At 38.4% G+C, this 21,446-nt stretch overlaps 2 protein-coding genes across 2 annotated transcripts; both read left to right on the forward strand.

Moving 5' to 3' along the window:
* The first annotated feature begins 3,209 nt into the window (after positions 1-3,209).
* Positions 3,210-8,554, forward strand: praf2 (PRA1 domain family, member 2). The gene is made up of 3 exons (XM_005949554.2): positions 3,210-3,450; positions 5,074-5,291; positions 6,571-8,554. Exons 1-3 carry the CDS (start codon positions 3,272-3,274, stop codon positions 6,708-6,710), a joined length of 537 nt encoding a protein of 178 aa, XP_005949616.1. The 5' UTR covers positions 3,210-3,271; the 3' UTR covers positions 6,711-8,554.
* A 1,599-nt stretch (positions 8,555-10,153) lies between these two features.
* Positions 10,154-21,336, forward strand: LOC102306403 (endoplasmic reticulum membrane sensor NFE2L1). Its single transcript, XM_005949555.2, has 8 exons — positions 10,154-10,267; positions 11,952-12,321; positions 12,838-13,020; positions 17,412-17,474; positions 17,573-17,710; positions 17,831-17,975; positions 18,367-18,999; positions 19,147-21,336. The coding sequence occupies exons 2-8, from the start codon at positions 12,046-12,048 to the stop codon at positions 20,088-20,090; spliced, it is 2,382 nt and encodes a 793-aa protein (XP_005949617.1). The 5' UTR covers positions 10,154-10,267; positions 11,952-12,045; the 3' UTR covers positions 20,091-21,336.
* The last annotated feature ends 110 nt before the right edge of the window (positions 21,337-21,446 follow it).

A 21,446-nucleotide genomic window follows, 5' to 3' on the forward strand; every position in this document is an offset into this window, starting at 1 on the left:
AAAGTATTTTTAGATCTTAACAAGTTAGATGTGGAAACTGTTCTTTGTGCATTTCTGCTATGATGTAGAAATATAATGACAGCTGACTGGTGAATTTGGAAAAGCAAACATTGTATTTTTACAGTGTAAGAAAATCACAGTCAAGGCTTTACATGTTCCGCTCTCCCTGTACAATGAGAAAGATCACAAATAAAAACACTGTAAACCTTTTATAGAGGTAATTGGTTATTCTTTTGTGTTCTATTAGAAAAACGTATTCATTACTAAAATCAAATTCTTTGTTTGAATGATTCAGCTGAAATGTGAAGTGCACTGATCATGTTAAGTGGGGGTAGGTGATTATATTAAATACTGTCAAATCTATACGGTAGTCAAACCTCTCTCATATAGTGCTATGTACCCAGATCTTACCTGCAGAGACATCTCAACCTTAGGATCCTGCAGTGCATATAGCCATAGTCACTTCAGCTGCATCCCACCAGCCTATACTGTTCACAAGCTCATGCCTTTGTTGTCACCACTGTGTTGCTGTCTCTTGTTTGATCCCCCATACTTTTGCAGATTTGGTCAAATAACCCCATGTAGGTTCTACATTTCTTTTTTTGTCAATGACATAAAAATGCAACAAGTGTTTGTTATTGTGGATTATGTAAGGACTGATTTTTACAGAAATCTGGTACTTTGTAACCTGCTGTATTTCTCCATAAAAGTAGCTATTATGTCTAGTAGCTGTGCTAATGTTGCTATCAATACCTCTATTGCATAGATTCGAGGATTCAACCTCTAAATGCTCAAAATATGCATGATTTTCATTCCTGACACTTATCTGCACATTAGAATAAAAATAAATACAGAGCATGAAGAATGAATATCCACACAGATTGTCAGTTGACCTGATATTGGCTGCTTCTGTGCTTGCCCCAAATAGCTATTTTATGTTCTGTAGAAGACAAATGTCCTGTACATGACATTTTATGCAACTTTAACTTTCCAAATCTATCCCAACTGACGTTGTTCACTCTGGACTGGCTTCCAGTCTGCTGCAGGAAAGTTTTGTTGTTTTATTTATTTATTTGTTTGTTTAAGATTCAATTAATCTGTGCATAATTCTTCATAACCGAGCAAAATAAAAAAATACTAACTAAAAAAAATAATGGTATGGAGCACAAAGTACAGCATTTGAATCAAGAATATAGTGATGCAGAAGTAGAGTAAGATACAGAAAAAATATATAGAAAAAGCACACTGAAACTGTACTTCAATAAAGTACTTTTTGGAAAAGTTACTACCACTAGTCCTATCCATGTTCTCATTCAACTGCATTGGGTAGTGGGGGTGGCAATGTCACTGTGGACAAGGTCTGGGTGCTGTCCAGTAAAGGAAATTTTCACTGGTAGAGAACATGGTGGGGAATGTGACTGTATCTAACTGAAGATGGTGAAGCAGCAACCCTGAGGTGATGAAGGCAGACCCATCATTTGAAGTAGTGGTCACACATTCTGCAGCCCTCCACTGCAACCCTAAGGAGATCCTGAGACAGCTGGAAGGAGCTAAGCAGGATGGACGGAGGACCATAAGAGGGTCGCAGAATACTCACAGCAGGATGTAATCTTAGACCTAAATCGGTCACTGGTGACCTGGTAGATGTGAAGAGGTTAAGCAAGCTGTACAATTAACGGCACCGCACAACACACTAAAATAAATAAATAGATATATAAAAAAGTCCAAATTTGACACAAAAACAACCACATTTGATGAACATACAAAACAAAGGAAGAACAACCCGAAGAGCCATTTCAACAGTTATGTCTTAGTTTTTGCACATTGATACATGAATGTTTTAAATAAAAGGCGATTACTGGCACAGCACTTTGTCTGTTATGACTGGCTTTGAAGAATTACGAGCCTTTTTCGTGATGGCTTGCAGCACAATGCTTCCTTCAGAATGCCATGAAAAGAATAAAGATCATGCTCTCCTCCTCTGCATTTATCACGCTTTGTAAAGAGTGATAAATGCAAAGATATGAATTACTCCAACCATATCTCAAATTCATTTCTGGTCTAGAGTGATGAGTATGTATGAGCAAGGTATGTAAGTATACTGTTTCATATCCACCTCCCACAGAGGTCTCACTTTGTAAAATGTCATAGCTTGTGGTCAGTTTTTCAGCTGCCTCAGCCAGCAAATCTCACTATCAATGACAAAGGTCTGACAAAGGTCTCTCCTGGAAATTTAAAACAACAAAGAATAGAATATCTGTAAAATTGTTGTGGTTAATTTGTACTGGATCAAATTTGGTTTGATCCAATGCAAATTAACCACAACAAATTTGGTTTGATCCAGTGGGACTATTTATTTGGAAAGGTTTGAAAGAATTAGATGCTGGTTGAGAGATGAAACACTAGTATTAAATTAATTGTAACGGCATTAATGGAAGAGAGAAAATTGTGTTTTCAGATTAATGATGAGGCAGAACCATAAAGCGCTTTGAGGGCTCAGATATAGAAAAGCGCTGTATAAGAACCAGTCCATTTACCATTTACCATATTATTGTTGATATGTGGAACTATCTAAATCCTCTGTCCAAAAGGTATCATTCAAAGAAATCATAGGACGTATCCAGAGGTTTGTACCTTGAAGTCAAATAATTATCACTTGTTAGTATTTTTGAAGACAACACCTGGAGGGACAGAAACATTTTATTTTACGGTACATCTATTTCATAAGTTTAGTTTTACAAATTAAGATTGAAAACATGAATAGGTAACCCCAAAACCATTCCCTTCTTCTGAATACTCAAATGTATTTTTATAGTTTCAGTAACTATATAAAATTGAGAAAACAAAATAAAAATATTAAATAGATTAAAACACAAAGCAACTATGGGTGCCTTTAAAAAAAACAAAAAACTTTTTTTCCTGTGCCACGCGTGGACTGTGTAATATAATCGATTTTACTGAATACAGTCGAAACTAGGTGCTAATTGATAAAAATGGCAAACGTGGCAGTTTAACTAATGTAAAACATTTTAACATCCTAAAATATGCTCCACTTATTGACTGAGTACAAAACACAACGGGCTACAAGTGAATGGTAATAAGAGGTATTAGTAAGGATACTTCAGTGTTCCCAAACTACTGCGTGGACGAGCGCGCATTCTCGCTATTAGGGATTGCGCGCTCGAGCCAGTTCGGCTCTGGAGCGTTCTTCCCCATTTCTTCGTCCCCCGTTGCACTCTGGGAAAGCTCGTGTATTTATCGCTTAGAAAAGATGGCAGGCGTGCAGCCGCCACCCCTCCGGAGTCTGGATGATTTCCTCCTGTGTTCGGCCCGGTTCGCCACGCCAGATGTGCGTAACTTGGACCGCTGGAATAACCGCATTATTAACAACCTGCTTTACTACCAGAGCAATTATTTCCTCTGCGTGCTTGGCTTCCTGTTCATAGTGGGGTAGGTTTCGTTGTTCTGACGTGGTCAGCACCCCCCTCTCACACTGTCCATTCTCTCTCTCATTCTAGTAAGCAGCAAAGTTTATGAATTTGCAGGGTTGTGCTGAACTCCTTTTAGTGACTTGCATTTCAGCAACAGCCAAAACGAACAGGCTCCATGATCATGACATCGTCTCTTGGCCATACAGTTTCACACACGAGAGCGAGACACAGATTTGGAGTAATGAACATCTTAGTCAGATCTGCCAACCTCCATTTCTCGTGGGAATGGAAGAAGGCAGCTGATCTCAATGATCTGTTACAGCACGTTAAAGGAAATGCCACACAGTCCGGGAACTAACATATTTCCTTCCAGTTCTATCCTTAAACCCAAAATTTGAGGTTGTGCACCAAGAGTGTGTGTTGTTTTGGGTTTTTTTGTTTGTTTTGATAGAGTAGCAAATTGGGAACAAACAAGTTTTAGAGACCGGACAGTGAGCTCATAGGAAGGATGAAAAGCGTATTAGAAATAAACATCAAACCAAACAACCTCCACATTGGTTCAAGTTTAATTACTTTAATTGTGGACAGACCTCCTGCCTCCATAAACGTGCACTAGGAGAATCTTCTGGACCACACTGAACCAAAAGATTCAAATGCAAGTTGTAACTTTAAGGAGTGGAGCAGATGACTTGGAGGCATATCATCCAGTTTCAATTTGACTAATCAAGATCATCTTCTTATGTGACAAGTACATAAGGTGATGAAAGAAGTTTGTAGTAGTTTCTCTTCTGGCACAAATTGGCTTGCTGGTATGCACCACAATTTAGATTATTTACACTGAATGTAAGAAAAGCACTGTTTGTGTTTTTTTTTTTTCCTCAAGAAACTCAAATTACTTTCTTTAGGACATTGAATGCACACACTGTTCATCTGCTGTAGACAGTTTTTCAGACCCACGTTTTTGTTGAACTTTGAATTTAGTTTCCAACAGGACTGCTAACATATTCAATGAATTCATGTAGAGTTACTTTATATAGTACACTTAGTAATATCCAAAGTCTGTATATGACAATAACATAGAGAGTGAATCAGGACAACGTTCATTACAGTTAGTCCAAATAACAAAGGCAGACGACAGATCAGGGGTCTGTACCAGAAAGCAGGATCACTGACCAGTCTCTTGGTCTGAGTGAATGGGGTTTAAGCAGCTGATTTCTCAGTGACTGGCAGAACCAACAGAGAATCTCTCAGTAATACTTGTTTTTTCCTTATTAAGCATTAAGCTCCTAAGACCTGGCGTCCACATATGTGGACATCACATTTTGGGTTGTCTAGACCAAAATACTAAATTTTGCTCTACAAGGACCTGATATCCACTTACGAGGATATTATACTGCCACTGTTCTATCGAAATTTAAAACTAATTTCTTCATATGTGGATGTCATTTTTTTCAGAACCAAAAATCAGGTAAAAAAAAAAATCACGTAATTCTTTATTTTTACAGTCATCAGGTCCCAATCAGCCCAAATAGCAAAGAGAAATTGAAAATGCATGACATGAAAGAGTTCGGGTCTTTGGAGGTCAAGATGCTAGTCTCATTATGTATATCCATTACTTACAGTTATTCCTGTCTCCTCTCAGGTATTTCGAGCCCTTCCAGCTTTTCACTGGCATGACGGTGGTCACCTTGTTGTTCACTGGCTTTGTCTGGGCTGCAGAGAACCAAGCTCCTATTCGCCGTTTCCGTAGAAACCACCCAACAGTCTCTATGTTGGCCATTCTTGTGGCTAGCTACCTCTTCATATCAGTGCTGGGAGGAGTGGCCGTATTTCTGTTTGGGATAGCCTTCCCTATATTCAGTAAGACAGAAAAATACACACTAAATCGTATGCTGCAAATTTGACCAGATTATGAAAACAAAGTTTGGCTGTTTTGGGAACCTGTGAAGCAGGCATTCTTTTCACAAGTGCATGGGCTTGGTTTTGATAAATCAACATCTCTAAAGACTTTCCAAACCACTGCCATGTGATACATTGGTTTGCTTTATTAGCACTGGAGTCAACACTTGTGAGTTAGTCTGACCGATCAGTAAATTTGTCTTCATTGTTGTTTATCAAGTTGCTTTTTAAAAGACATTTCTGGAGTAGCCAGGCATTAAAGTCCTGATGCATGATGACCAGCTCTACCTACTGAGCCACAGCTAGGTGGTAGAGCAGATAGCATCATAGCCTGCATAACAGCCCCATCTTTACTTCTGTATATGGTGTTTGTCGATCAGTCTTGGTGTTGCAATGTAAAAAACGTTGATGTTTTGACTCTATGTCTCTTGCTCATATTTAAATTGAGAGAAGTTATACATATACTGAGTTTTTGTACCTGTGCTTTGATACAAAATAGGATAAATGAGGAGTTGCAGGTGAGCATTCTGGATAAAAAAAAAAGAGAGATGAGACATTAAAAGGACACGTTGTAAATTAATGGTTATTCATTATTGGGTTGTACAATTCTCTAATTGCATTAAAGGGAAGTAGTATGAAGTGTAAAGGCTACTTGCAGATGACAGCCTCACGTTTCTGTTGGATTCTCCTGAACCACTTATTGCTTTGTCCTTGGGTTTTCATAGCAATTATAACTCAGGCCATAGGTTTGTTTGTTAGGAAGTTAGTTTAAGTTCTAAAATCAAACTTATGAAATTATGCTGTGGGTAGAGCCATCATATTTTTGGGTTGTCGCTCTAGAAAAAGACTTAAAATTCTAGCCAGAACCACAAAGTTATCAACTTTTTTTGCACAAATTTGCAAAAAAGCAGCTTGTTTGGGGAAAACACAGATAAGGTTCAAACATAAATCGAAGCATGAAAAATTATAAATATCATTATAAAATAAAGGCCTTTATTATTAGGTAATGTGTTACAGATAAGAAAATAGCTGCCTGGTCATCCAAAGATAACATGATTGTTTTTTGGTGTCAATATGGACATCTGCTGAATTTGAGCAGAAGCTAGAAGAAGGAAAGCAAATAGTTTGCAGAACTTGTTGAGGACTTATTGTGTGTCTGAATGCAGTGTGTGTGGGTCTTATTCAAACAAGAAGCAGAAAAGTTCTGTTGGACAGAAAGTCTTGTCTCTCTTCTTTCCAGTGGTTCTCATCCATGCATCGGTGAGGCTCCGCAGTCTGAAGAACAAGCTGGAAAACAAACTCGAAAGCATTGGTTTGAAGAGGACTCCAATGGGAATTATTTTAGAGGCCTTGGGACAGGAGCAGGAGGCAGGATCCTAAACAGAATGAAGAAGATGATGGTGGACAATTGGGGGGAGAGATGAAGGTGAAGATGTAGGTGGGCGATAGCAGGGAGAGAAAACAGAGCATCACAACATTACCATAGGGGGAGTCAGCCAAAAAATGTCAAGTTGTGATTTGGTTTGTTAACTGATCAAAATCAGAAGTAACAGCATGACTGACAGGTGACAGTCTCAGAAGTCAACAGATATGAAGTCATTTCTGGTCTGTCTTTGCACTTTAAGCACATTGTTTTGCAAAGTCTGTCAATTCACTACATGTGAAGTGATGTAACCATGTATTTAGCTTTCTGTGGATGATATTTCCATAGAGCTTGATAAACTCTAAATATTTCTGGAAATTACTTAAAAAAAGAAAAACACATACACTCTCAAAGTGGCTTATTTATATCTGTCCAGTGTGTAATATCTAGAAAATTTATTTTTACATCAAAATATGTATTTTGAAAAGAAAAAAAAGAAAGAAACAAAACCATGATTTGTGGGTTTTATTCTGTTGTGAGATCTGATGCCACAATTTAATTTTGTCCTCTGCACTCTTCAAATCAACCGTCTGAACCAGAACAAAAACTGTGCTGCATCCTGTCTCACACTGAATACCAAGTAATCCTTTTTATTTCCATATCCTAAAGTATGACAAAGCTTATTCCTAAAAGCTGTCATATGAGATTATTAGCAGAATTCATGTTAAACCAGCCCAGCCTGTTTACTTTGAATAATGAATCTAACCGCCCAAGTATCAATCCAACCATGTTTTCCTCATACAATTACAAATCAATTGTATAATGTTGACTTCAAAAATGTCTTCAAATATATTTTTCCCTGATTTTTAGTACTCTACTGTTTTCAGTTATTTCTTTTCCCCGTTGACATAATAGTATTAGTAGTACTAAAAACTAAAACATCTAGGTTGCACAGGCAAAAACCTCAACTGAAGGCTTCGCAGTGGAACTTGTGTATTCAATCAGCGACTTTAGAGTGGCTACTTCCATATTTTATGTAAATTCTGTGGTAGAGCTGAAGTGTAACGTCCAAATAAATCTGACTGTCCTGCCAATACGGGACATTAGAAGTCAAAATTACAAACTATCTATCAATCCATTTGTAACAAGGCAATAAATGTAGTGTAACCTATAAACATTATAGCATTTAAGCTAATATGGTTTTGTGGAAGCAGCAACAGAAATTGACTTTATAAGATGGATATTTTGTATTAATACAACAAGCAGAGCCAAAATCTTGAAACACCCTTGGTATTGTAGTAACCCAACCTCTATTAACCAAATTTTTTATAAGTAAGTTTCCTGTTTTTGGTGCTAAAAATGGGGTTGTGCTACAAGAAAATCTTGGTGTGATATGAAGAATGAGGTCAGGATAAATCTGATTGATTGTAGAAATCTTTGAGGACCAGTAAGTGCAGAATAGGTGTATGAAAGAAACAAATTAATATTTAAAAATAATTATTATATCTATTTTCTCAAGAAGAATAAGCTTTACTCACATAGCTCCCCATTACATTCCACATCTTCTTATCACTGGGATTGCCCAGTCTCTCAGTGCTGACAGCTGATTAAACCATTTCAGGAGGAGATCAGTAAAGTAAAATTTTCTTAGAATTTCTTAATAAAGTTTTGTTACCATAAATAAAATGCATTGCCTGCTTTAAGAGCATTTGTGGTAACAGTACACTTTTCTCCTAGCCACACTGATGTGTCTCAGCACAGACTGTCTGAAAATCTTCTTCACTATTTTTCTGGACTGTAGAGAAAATGTTGATAGACTTTAGTGATCTCGCTTGTGACTGAATATATTATTTTAATCCTATTTGTGACTTTTCTTCTGTTCATTTCAATGCAAGTTTGCAAATAATGCTTCAAAAAGGTTCCTCCAGTACTGTTCTCTTTAAACCAGTCATTATGAAGTAAACAATATAAGATTTTGTTTATGTGTGCACTTTTTAATGTTTAAAGAACTTGTTACCCTGTTGTATATGTGCCATTACAGATTTGAAAATCTCTGTTAGTACAGGTAAACACAGCAATCGTGATTCTTATAGATCCTGAACAAGTCATGCTTCTGCTAATCTTTTTTTAACCATCAGCCAAATCTCTTAATGGTTGGTCTGACCCTGCTTCACAACATAACTTTGGACACTTAAATCCGAGCTGCAAGAATGTAAATTGAAAGAAGTTTTTTGAATGACGATAAAAATGTAACAAATCCTGAAGTGTTGCCTTCAAATCAGCTTAATGTTTGAATTGTGTTTCTTGAACAATGTCCTGGAATGTTTATAGCATTTTTTTATAAATAAAAAAGAATGTCAAACTGCAGTTTGTGCTGATTTTCTAGTAAGCAATGCCAAAAATGGAATAAATTCAACTAAATTAATGTGCAAAAAAACATGATATAGAGATTTTCAAAGAACCTTTGGTTTGTCAGAATGATGTACCAAGTAAATATCTTACAGTAAAAGTATGACAGCGAACGCCAGACAGAGCTCACAGTCAACTAGTTGGCAGGTTAGAATACAGAAGAAATTATATCAATCTATCTTACTTCACCAAATGTTATAAAAAGAGGCAGATTTTAACCTAGGTCTGTCCTTACATTGTATCTGTGGCTTTAATGTGCTCGGCTGTGGTTATAGAGCTGACATGACACCCAGGGAAATCACTGTAGCAGTTGTGTGTTTTTGGCCTCTGAGCAGCATCTGAAGGTAGGGAGCATCTACTATGAGGCACTTTGACATTGTATAGGTCAGGGGAAACTCCTTGTTTGCTGCAAGATGATGGAAAACAATGTGATTCACCTTAGAACAGACAATATATCTATGTGACAGAGATTTATGATCTATATATTTTCTTACTTATGTAATTCTTATTTCTTTGTGCATTTCTGGTGACCCTTCTCGAGAGAGTGAGCACAACCTGAATGCTCAGTTTCAGGTCTGTTTCTTTGCGCTTGTTAACTTTGCAGTGTTAATTCTAGACAAACACAGTGGAAATTTTTCGGTGTTAGGGATGTAGCCATATGATATGCTCTGCTGGTGATATTCAAAATATCATATTTAGAAATATGTTAGTAAAATTACTTATTAGTCCCTGTATTCTTATTTTGATTGCTGGGAGAAAGACACAAATCACGAGACCAGCAGCCTGTTCTTATATTTCACATTCACTAATAAATTATAGTAAACTGTTTGCGACAGACCGAAGTAACACGTCTTCAAAATCTGCCGTCAGCTTTGCGTGAACGGAGAGGAAACTTCACGGCCTGTATTATTGTTGTCGCAGGCATTACTTGGTGAGCAATATTTTGTTTATTTCTTTTAAAAGAAGTCCCCAGCTTAAGTAGGGAAATGCTAACACACACGCCAGTGGGTTTTTTTTTCCCTAGGGAGGGCTTATTACACGTCACCACGAGGGTGCTACTTTAAAAAGGTCCCACCCTCCAGGGCAGTTCTAGTGAACAGAAACATAAGCTGCGGTAGTGTAGGAGAGATCAACAAACACCCTGAGCACACACTAAACCTGACTGGTAAGACAGCATCTTTTATGCCCACACTTATTATCGATATATTAATTACTTTGATGTGCTTTTGTATATTATTTTGTGTCTGTATACTTCTGTGTGAGGGTGTGTTTGGGAGTCGCCAGTGGAGTCACAGCAGTATCCCGGTAATGCTGTATAATGTACGCTACTAACGTGCTTACACTGTTAGGCTCTCGTTGTGTTATGTTTCTTTTTGTAGGGTACAAATAAAATGCATGTGTATGTATAAACGGCTTCTCCGCGATAACACAGTTATCAGGATGTTCTGGATGATCGGGGATAAAAACACTGTGCAACCTGCTGCTCAGGCTCTCCGACTAGATTCCCGTCATATTTATAACCAAGCCTAATTTCAAGAGGCAATGTTACATAATACATGTAAAATGCAATCGTATTTTACAAAGTAAGATTTAACATTTGACATATACAAGAGCCAGCCGGACCAGTAAAGACACACATTAATCCAGTAGCAGAGAAACATTTTTCTGAATTATGATTACTTGATACTTGGTAATAGCCTAATACGCTTTAATTGATTCTTATGGTTATGATCATAAGATGAGAAGACTGATCAGATAACAACAACATTCCTCAATTCTAGCTTTTCATTCTTTTTCCGCTAATTGCTTTTTACATTACACAGAATTGTTTGATAAACTGAGAAGGGGCTAAAATGTTATGATTTAATATTGTTTTACCTGTTCATTTAAAATCCACTCACTTATGACCACAAATCAAAGTTAGCTACTGCTCTTCTGTGTGTAAGAGAGAGTACTGAATTCCTTTGCGTTCACACTTTTTTCACAGTTGTGGGCGCTAACAACTTTTCCGTAGGAAACCCTGAGTTTATTAATCATACTTCCCACAATGAGAAGTTTGCAGGGCTGTATTAGTTTGCCAGGTACCAAGTACAATGCCAGATGACTGTCTCAGTCAGGAGTTCTACACCACCTTCTCTAAACAGATCACCACAGAAGTAAAAGTAAACTCAATTCTTGGATGGAGTACATGGAGAGGGGTTTTCCAGGCAAACATTGGTAGTTACATCATGTGGCTGCAGTGAGTAACACAGGCGTTGTGTGCCAGGCAGGTGGTTACCAAAGACTTTCTAGAAGTAGGTCAAAGTTACTGAGAGCAGTGATACAGGCCAGCCCTGCCCTGTGCCTGCCTTATCTCCTCATACTAACTGTCAGAGCTCAACTGCTCTAAAGCAGGCTACACTGACAGTGGAAGATTACATTTGATAGCTGGAGTTAATATCAACATCATAATGGTGGGGGGTATAGTACTAGCATCAATTATAGGCTAATCGAAGGGTAATTCTAGTGGTTACAGCGTAGCAGTAAGAAAGTTCCAACTTTGTTACAGCTGTTAAAATGAATCAGACTTTGTGAAGTTGTAAATGGGACAGAAACTGTCTGGGCATCACAGTTTTGCAGGGCTTTGCACTCAAATTACAACACATTTTCATATGGAAGGGACTAAAATATATTTAATATATTTATTTGCAATGATTAAATAAGAAACAACATCTAAAATTTGCCAGATTGCCTTTTTCGGATTAGGCCCTGATCAATGGAGAATTGGTGTATTTTCCTATCTTCTTTACTTTCCCATTGAGCCACGCTATAGAGTAGAACCTAAAAGAGCTTCTTTTTGCTTCTTGCAGGAGAACCACGCAAAAGAAGAGACACCACAGTGGTGGTGACCAACATCAAGCTTTATAGTCTGCTTTTCTAAAACTACTGTCATCTGCCAAAACAATGCTGCACCTCAAGAAATACTTTACAGAAGGCCTTATCCAGATGGCCATCCTGCTGAGTCTCTGTGGCGTGAGGGTGGACGTGGAACTGGAGCCCTACCTGACTTCCTCTTTGCATGACATGATCCTGGGTCCAACCTCAGCCCTCACCCAAACACAGTTCCACAACCTCCGCAATCACCTGGAGGAAGGCTTGCACCCCAAAAATGTAGAACTAGATGGGTTCTCCACAGCACAAAGGCTGCTGGGCTGGGTGCGCTCTTTGGACAGACTACACGTAAAAAATTTTTTTTCTTTTTAATCGTTATCTCTTTAGTCATCAATACTTTGCATTCCAATTATAAGTTCATGCAATTTTAAGGATTAAAGGAGCAGTTTAAAAGTATGCTTAGATATGATTATAGATAGAACTGTCATGTGAGTTTGTTCAGTAACAAGTCACAGCGGGCAGCAGATTTCGCTGACTTAGCACAAAAACCTGAAACATTTACCTCTTAAAATCCACCAGGTCACCACAGGAGTAGGCTTAAGTGTATTTTTACCCACACGTTAAACAAACATAGTTTCAGAAACTACAAGATCAGATCAAATCAGAGTGTTTTACACATATCTGATCTTCTATTGTAAGATTTCTGTTTGGGCATGCTATATAAAGAATTCTACATAAAGTAGTAGCGGTGCACCTAACTCTAATCCTATACAGCTTATTGTAGGACAGCAAAATGAATGCTTTTGGTAAGACTCCTGTGATCTTGTGAGAAAAGTTCATATAATTGTGAACCTTTCTCCACAGGTTCCACATGCAGAACTAGAGACATGGCTGGTCCAGCGGGAGCCAGAACCCCTCCCCATAAGATCTCCAGACCAGGCATCCTTGCTGGAAAGAACTCCTGCTGAAATAGAGAGAGAGTTGACTGCTCTGCCTGCGGAGCCACAAGCTGAACTTGAGGATGAAGAGGAGAAAGAGGATACAGAGGTACAGCAGTTTTATATGGTGTGATTTGCAACATTCAAATATAGGTTTTTCTTCTGTTTATTTTCATCTTCATGTGCCATGCTCCTCTAAAACCATTTTGACTTATGTCTGAACTAGGTTAAGTGTAAGTGTGTGCAAAGGTTTATTACATGTTCTCTGATAAAATCATCAATAAACAGTCCCATAAGAGAACACACAGCCTTTATACAGGGATGTCTATGCTGTAATAGTTAACACTAGGCCAAAGAGAATTAAGTTACAAGGGTTGACCTTTATCCTTGAGATAACAATGTGTTATCTAGAGGATAAAATCCTGTTCACATGCAGCTTTTACAGCTGTTTGTGAAATTGTTTCTTGACAATTGGCTCTGTCTGTTTAAAGCCTTTTCTATATACTCAATATACTCTTTGGTATATTGGCACTCATAGGGCTGGGAGTAGGGAGAAATAGATGTGAACTGAGTGGAGATGATGAGTCAATAATTTTTTCTTGTGAAGAAAGAGAGCAGACCAAGAGAACATCTGTATATAACACCTGCCAAGCTGCTGTGTTAAACGGCCCTGAAAGTTCCATTTTTGGTTCATGAAAGTGAAAGGATACCATATGCCCAATAACCACTGTCTTACACCTCAATATGCACTGAGGCGGAGGAAGAACGGAGTGAGCGTGCTTATATGTCCAATCCATTCAATAGTTTGATTTAAAACCACAAATGTCAAACCACAGGGGACCACCAAATCATTAGGTTGCACTGAAAATAAAAATGCTGCTTCTTGTCAAATATCAACAGATTTTTACAAGTCTGTAGGTCCACCCATATTGTCACTGAAGTATCAGTGTAGATATGTTGGAATGAATAGAAACCGCTGGCCATTATTTAAATATATACTATATGAACGAGTGATGTCGACTAAAGAGCTGTTTTTGTTTGTTGACTGTCACCCAAACTGAGCTTGATGTCATGAGAGAGAGTGAGTCAGAGATTGATGAGTCACTAGGAAACCTCACCTCACCGCACATGACCTCACCAGGAAGCTGAAGCAATAAAATCAGTACAGTTGCAACACATGAAAGAATAAAAGCAAGAGCCTGCTGTTAGCTGTAGCTTTTCTTCTTTTCTTGTAGTACACTGTTTGAGTCTTTGGGGTCACGCACACTGCTCACTACTCTTTTAATGCCCACCGACTGCTTCAACTAATGGTACTAGATACTGAATAACTGCAAGTTGTACAGTTTGAGTTTTATTTATATTTTAATCTTAATTTATTCAGATATTTTCCTAGTGAATTTCCCCCTTGAGAATTTGTTGAAGCTTGAAGTTAGGGCCTGGCCTCATTGACAGGTGTGTAGACCCAGGCAGCTGCTGAGTGGACTTCTCCAGTGTCTCTGTTGTTTTGGTACCTTTTGCTAATGGCAAACAATATAACTTGTTGTGTGATATAGACTCAGTTACTGAGGACTAAATGGAGGGATCTGAGTCTGTGCTTTGCACCCCTACAATTTATGGATGAAGCTTGCTAACTAAGCTTACTAGCGTTAACGGATAATTTAGTAGTTCAAATATAGTCACATCTTAAAAAAGAAAAAACAAAGAAGCGGCTCTATAGGTCTGTGTGGTGCTCCACAGTGTGACTTGTTGAATCCATGTTGATAGTTTACTTCCAGTTCATATCTACAAATCCACTGCGGAAACAAGGCAGGTGAACTAAGGATGAATATCCCACATTGAAACAGAGCCATAAATAATAGTAGTAGTGTCAAAATGTTAACTTTAATTTTAGGTAAGCGAATGTGCTGATGAACAGTTCACTCCATGTTACTGCTTGCTGCTAGTTCCATTTAATAATGGCAACAGCTCTCACATGCCTGGTCAAGCTTTGACCAGAATTAAACACTCACATAACCTGTCTTAGTATCTGAGTACTGTAACAGTAAAAGGGCAACCACATCTCTCTCAGCTTACAGTGTTAAGGGTTTCTTGAAAAATACATAGAAAGATCACCATGAGTGTATGCTCAGAAAGGTGCATTTTACATTATTTAATCATCACTATAGACGGGGTTACACACACTAAATTATGACTAAACAAAACACTGTGACCGATGCCAACAAACAGAATGTACAGTATAAAAATAACCCACATGCTGGCCAGCATGTCCAGTCAGGACAAACACACACACACACACACACACACACACACACACACACACACACACACACACACACACACACACACACACAGAGCTATCCCCTCGTCATCAAAATGAAAACAAATATAATGATGTTTTAAATTCCCTGTCAGCTATCAGAATCAACTAGCCAGCGTACACACAAACACAGTCACACTCATACAGAATGAAAGCCTTATTAGTGTCCTTCAGCCTTGTGACTGTCTGGCTTGTTTTGAAACCTGATCACGAACTTATTGCTTACTGACACACATCGGCATTACTCCGTTTTGCAATCCCTCCTGTTTACAGCAGCAGTTCAGACATTCACAAGCAATGAGCCGTCATGCTTGTAAACAAACGCACATTATTGCATGAGGTTTTAACTTGCACTTGTGGTAGGAAGTAAACAGGAGTAGCGAGCAGTGATGAAACTGATCATATAAATAAGTAAATAAATCAGTTACATTGCTATAGTCACAACTAAAACAATTTAGCAGTTATGATGAATGGAATGATATGGGCGCAAAATGAGACACTAAGCTGAACTCCTGTCATGCAGCAGCAATCTAGCTTTGATTTATATTCTGTATGTTGAAAGCCACATATTTGTCTCAGCTGACCAGCTGCTGGGGGTCTTGTGTTTGTCTCGAAAGTCCCCAACCAGGTCAGGAAGGTCGAAGATATTTTGAGCCAGTCTGTCTGTTTGTTGCCTGGTAAAACAGAAAATGCATCTGACAGATTTCAGTATGGAAATTACCCAGTATAACTGGCACACGTGTGAAACCTTTGGTGAGCAGTAGTTGCTGGATTTGTAATTGTAATTAAATAATGTATCTTTTATTAAATGTTACTGTTTGACTTTTGTGGTAAATTCTTACAAAATGTTTACCATCTTTGGAAATGAATATAAGTGGGCAACCAGGGAGATAGATATTCGTTTAATGCAGGGGTGCGGAACTTCAGGCTTCAAGGGCCGATGTCCTGCAAGTTTGAGATGTGTCCTTGATCCAGCACTACGGATTTAAATGGCTAAATTACCTCCTCAACATGTCTTGAAGTTCTCCAGAGGACTGGTGATGAACTAATCATTTGATTCAGGTGTGTTGACCCCGGGTGACATCTAAAACCTGCAAGACTTCTAGCCCTTGAGGCCTGGAGTTCCCCACCCCTGGTTTAATTTACATTGTTTGCTAAACTGCTGGTTTGACTGTGAAAATAAATCTTGTTTTATATATATATCCCCTCAGCCTTTCCTCTCCTCGTTACCATCTGAACGATATTCCAATGTATGTCAGTGAATCAATGTCTTGTTTGCTCTTGGCATACAGATTGATGTCATCCATGTAGAGGAGGCTGCTGACAATTGCTCCATTCTGTAGTCAGTATCCATAGCCAGTCTTTATCTCACTGAGGGGGTTGAGGCCTATGCAGAGCATCTCCTTGGTAGATCTCACATGATAGTGACTTGAAGTTGGTTCGCCACATGAGTTCCTGATGAAACAACTGAAGGTCCTGATGTACAGTTCTAGGCTTTCCTGGATCCAGGTGTGGGGCATCTTGTAACCAATCCAGAAAGTGCACAATCTCTTGCTAACCATGATTAATAAACTACAGACACCACTATCCAGACCACCCCTGAAGGTCAGCTAAAATAAGCACCCATGTGGTTATTTTTTATTAGTCCTTTATTTATCCAGGTAAAATCTCATTGAGATTAAAAATCTCATTTCCAAGAGAGACCTGGCATCATGGTAACAAATGTCAAAATACATGTACTACATAAGTATATAACATTAAAACAAATACAATATCCTGTACGAACATGTGAAAAATATACAATAACAGATCAAATTAAGAGCGATATTAAAAACAATCACATTGAGTAAAAGAGTTATTCTCTCGTTCTTCAAGATGGACTTAAACTCCCCCAAGGTAACCAGTTCTGATAATTTCAGTTCCTTCTGCAGATTATTCCAGGAAGCAGGGGCAGCATATTTAAAAGCCTTTTCCCCCAATTCTGCTCTGATTTTTGGGACAATCAATTGTATGATATTGTGAAAATGAAGGCTGTATTGGTTGTGGTTTTTACGCATATAAACACATAAATAAGCAAGAATCAGCCCAAGAAGAGATTTATAGATAAAGACGTATCTGATTTCTTAGTCATCCAGCAAAGATTAACGATAGGTTAAACTCACTTTTTTTTTTTTTTTTTTTAGACTTCCTTCCAGGAGTGTTTCAGGTTATTGGAGGAGACCTTCCCCTCCACACAGGAACAATGGGTAGGTTGCCACCATAGTCTGTTCTCTTCTCATTTGTTTTTAATCCTTTCCTTACGTTTAACAGTGCTCAGAATTTCTTTTGGTTGCTTTGACCTCAGCTAAATGATGTTGTTGGTGGAGTGGGGGACCTGGAGAGGCAGCCCTCAGACAGAGACTCCCTACTGTTCCCCACTGATAATCCCTCCATGGATTTTGAGCTCCATTGGCAGGATTTGCTAAATATCATGGAACCTGAGGTGACTAGGAGAAAAAAAATGAAAATATATTTGCTAAATAGAGTGAGATAAAATTATGGGATAAAATTAAAAAATCAAGATACAGTAAATTTAGATACAATTCTCATTTCTGCCCTCCAGAACACAGACATGGACATGGCATCATCAGACCACAATCTAAGTTCAGGACCATCTGGAACCTTTCAAGGAAATGTGTCTGGAACAATGTCTAACTGCTGTGACAATCCTGTTACAGAAGCTGATCAGGAGACTCATTTGCAACATGGTAATTAATTTCATAATAAACCATAGCTGTTTATGTTATGTCTATGTTTCCACAGCTTTTAAAAATATCTTGGGACCTTTTTCAGTAGATGCTTAGAAAAAATAATTAGGACACTGAGCCCAACTTAACAAAATTTTGTCTGGGTTTTTAAAAATAATACAAAACACTGATCACTTTCATAGTCAAGATTACAGATAGAAATTTGTAAGTTCTAATAACTTTGGAAAACCCTTAAGAAAACTCCTATATAAGATCCGGACATTTTCTAAATATATGGCATAATTTGCTTTTCTTGTTTACAGACAATTCTGTGAATGTTTGTTCCAAACCCACAACCTGTTGTAAATAATATATGTATATTTTTGCCACCATGCCCACACCATCTTTCCAGGTTTATTAGAGCCTCAATCTGAGTCTGAGCCAGTCCTGCTTCCATTAACCCCTACTGCAGAATTGGATGACCACAACTCAGCATTAAACACACGGGACACTATGAATAACATTAATGGACATCCCTTGAATAGTCCTCCAGACCAAACAGATCTGCTTGCAGAAGAACCTATAGAAGACTTCAGCATGGAACTAATGGAAGAAGATAACATTATCAGTTTTTTATCACAAGTTGATGTGGGTAGGATGGAACCAGAACATCGTCCTGGCATTGATGTTAACTTTCAATCTTCCAATTCCACCCTACCTTTAGATGGAAATGTTATGACCCAAGACCTTGTGGGGTCTCCTTCCAGTCACCTACTGGGGTATGAAGACAATGAAAATGATCTTCCTGTTCCACTTAGTGATCTTTTAGAGGATGCTGCCATTTTGGATGAAATTAGATTGTTGGACCAGGCTCTGGAGGAAGGATTCAGTCCTGAGATGGCAGCCAGATTGGAAGATGAAAGCTGCTTCAACCATGAACTAGCAGAACAGGAAATTGGCAGTGATGATGACCACTTAGGCTCTAAGATTGCAGTCATAGAAAATCATGGTCGACCATCAACACATCATCATGGCAATTCCACAGGTAGGCAATACCATAACTATTTTATTTACAAAATCTGTAACACTTACAGTTCAGTACAGTTCATTGAAGAGCATGATAAATAAAAAAAGTGCACATAATGAAACTGTGAAACTTACTTTGATCTTACTTTTATCTTAATCTTCCTAGATTGTGAGGGTGAGCTAGATTCAGACTCCGGTCTATCCTTGGACTTCAGCCACAGCCTTGCTTCTCCATGTACTTCTGAGGCCTCCTCTTGTTCCTCTTCGTCAACGTCCTCTTCATTTTATGTCTCAGCTACGGGAAGTTCCTTCTCCAAAGATGATGATGAAGATTCTGAGGAAGACTTAGCTGGTTCAGATGTGGAAGCAGTAATGATGATAAAGCAGGAAGAGCTTGAAGAGGAAGACATGGGGGCAGTAGGAGGAGAGAATCATGAAAATAAGCTTGTTCCTGTCGACTATTCTGATCATAGTCTGTTTCATGGGTTTTCCTGGCTGGAGCATATTGGCCATGATCACACGTATAACATGCCCTCGTCCTCCACCTGTTCTATCCCCCTCGGCAAGATGCCTACCAAACACGCTAAATCGACTCGACAACACGATAGTGTCAAACCTTACCCACAGTCCTTTTCTAGATCCATCTCAGAGAACAAAATTTTGAGTCAGGATGAGCGCCGTGCACGAACCCTGAAGATCCCTTTCTCCAATGAGCTAATTGTTAATCTGCCAGTGGAGGAGTTTAATAGCCTACTGTCCAATTACCAACTCAGTGAGGAGCAACTTAACCTTATCAAGGACATACGACGTCGTGGTAAGAACAAGATAGCTGCCCAGAACTGCAGGAAGAGGAAACAAGATGTGCTGTTGGGCCTGGAGGACGATGTGTCCTCTTTAAGGCGGCACCGTTCACGTCTACTAAGAGAAAAACGGGAAACCCTAAGGAATCTGCAGGAAATTAGACGCCATATGGAAAGGCTATACAAGGAAGTATTTTCCAGGTTGACAAGGGAGGAAGGGAGTCCCATGGATGCTACAGAGTACATGCTTCATTTTAAACCTAATGGAAGAAACAGTAAAAAACAGAGTCAAAGGGACAAGAAGAAGTGAAGAGATATCAAAAATGTAAAGAGGTTCTTTAAAAGGAAGTGTGACCACAAAAATGAAGGTGGTAGGTTGGTGAGGAAGGAACCCAGGGTCATTTTTAAACAAATAGTCCTGAGTGTCCAAAACCTCAAAGAACCAAGCATGTTTCCCTAAGGGTCCTTACTTGTTGGCATGATTGATGGATTGGGAAAATGGAAGTTGAGCAGTAAATGGAAAAAGACTTGATTCTGGCTTGTGTTAAGCTTCAGGGCAATTTGAGTTTTTATTTAAGTGGGTAGCGAACCCGGGACCAGCATTCTGGAATGCTAGTTTAATGCCTAAGAATTTCTTATGCTTAAAAATATTGTGTTCAACAGCCAGTGTATAGAAAACGGATAGAAGGCCTGATCCTTGCTATCAGCTAATAGACCCCAAAAGTCGTTGACACTACACTGACTATGAGCCAGCGTACACGAGTTGTTTATAGTGATACAGGAAACCTGCACAGGGAAGACTTGGATTCGAGGGGCTCAAACCTGGGTATATTCAGTTCCTAGACTGCACTGTACCCACACAGTACCCTCAGGACAACATAGTTAATTTCCCAAAACTTGAAGACATAGGGTAGAATATTCAGATGTATATTTTCAGATCTAGGCACATTGGAAGCTTTGTGGTATTGCATATACTTTTTTTTTTTTTGGCTAAATAAGCTATATCAGTAGGTTGTAGCATTTCATAGGACATATCCAACAAAAAAAAGATTAAATATTAGCAACATCATGTGTCATGATTTAGAATTATATGTGAGAACAAATTCTGGTAGCAGCACTGTATATTGTTGATGTTTCAGGACTGTTGGTTCAGAATGTGTGTCAATTTGGATGGACTGCTATGTAAACAACCAGGAAAATGAACAGAGATTTGCTCAGTTGTTAACACAACCAGATGGACATGCTGGCTGATACTATTGTCTAAAACACTGGGAAATACAACTATCATAGCAGGTGTTCAGTGCTTCACACAATGTAAAGAATCATTGTCTGTGATCCCTGTAAGTCAAAGAAATGCAGTAAGACAACTACATAATCAGAATCCTGTTTTTGAAATAGATTTTAAAAAAAGGGTGAAATTTCCAAGCTGCATACAAGCCTTGTTTGTATTCTATTAATTCCCAATGTGCTTGCTGGTATTCAAGGACATGGAAACTTAACTTTTTGTAATATAAAAAACGTGAAAAAATAAAAATAAAAGTTTTACTTTGCGCCTAGCAGTGTTGTGTTTCTGGCCATTGATGCTGAAATATTGAATTTGGAATATATAACCTGTATACGTTTCATTCTGTATTTTTTCCCCTGCTGTTACAGTTATATATGTCAG

Source organism: Haplochromis burtoni, unplaced genomic scaffold (genome assembly GCF_018398535.1).
Source record: "Haplochromis burtoni strain Fernald_Lab_line unplaced genomic scaffold, NCSU_Asbu1 Contig_678, whole genome shotgun sequence".
NCBI classification, from domain to species: domain Eukaryota; kingdom Metazoa; phylum Chordata; class Actinopteri; order Cichliformes; family Cichlidae; genus Haplochromis; species Haplochromis burtoni.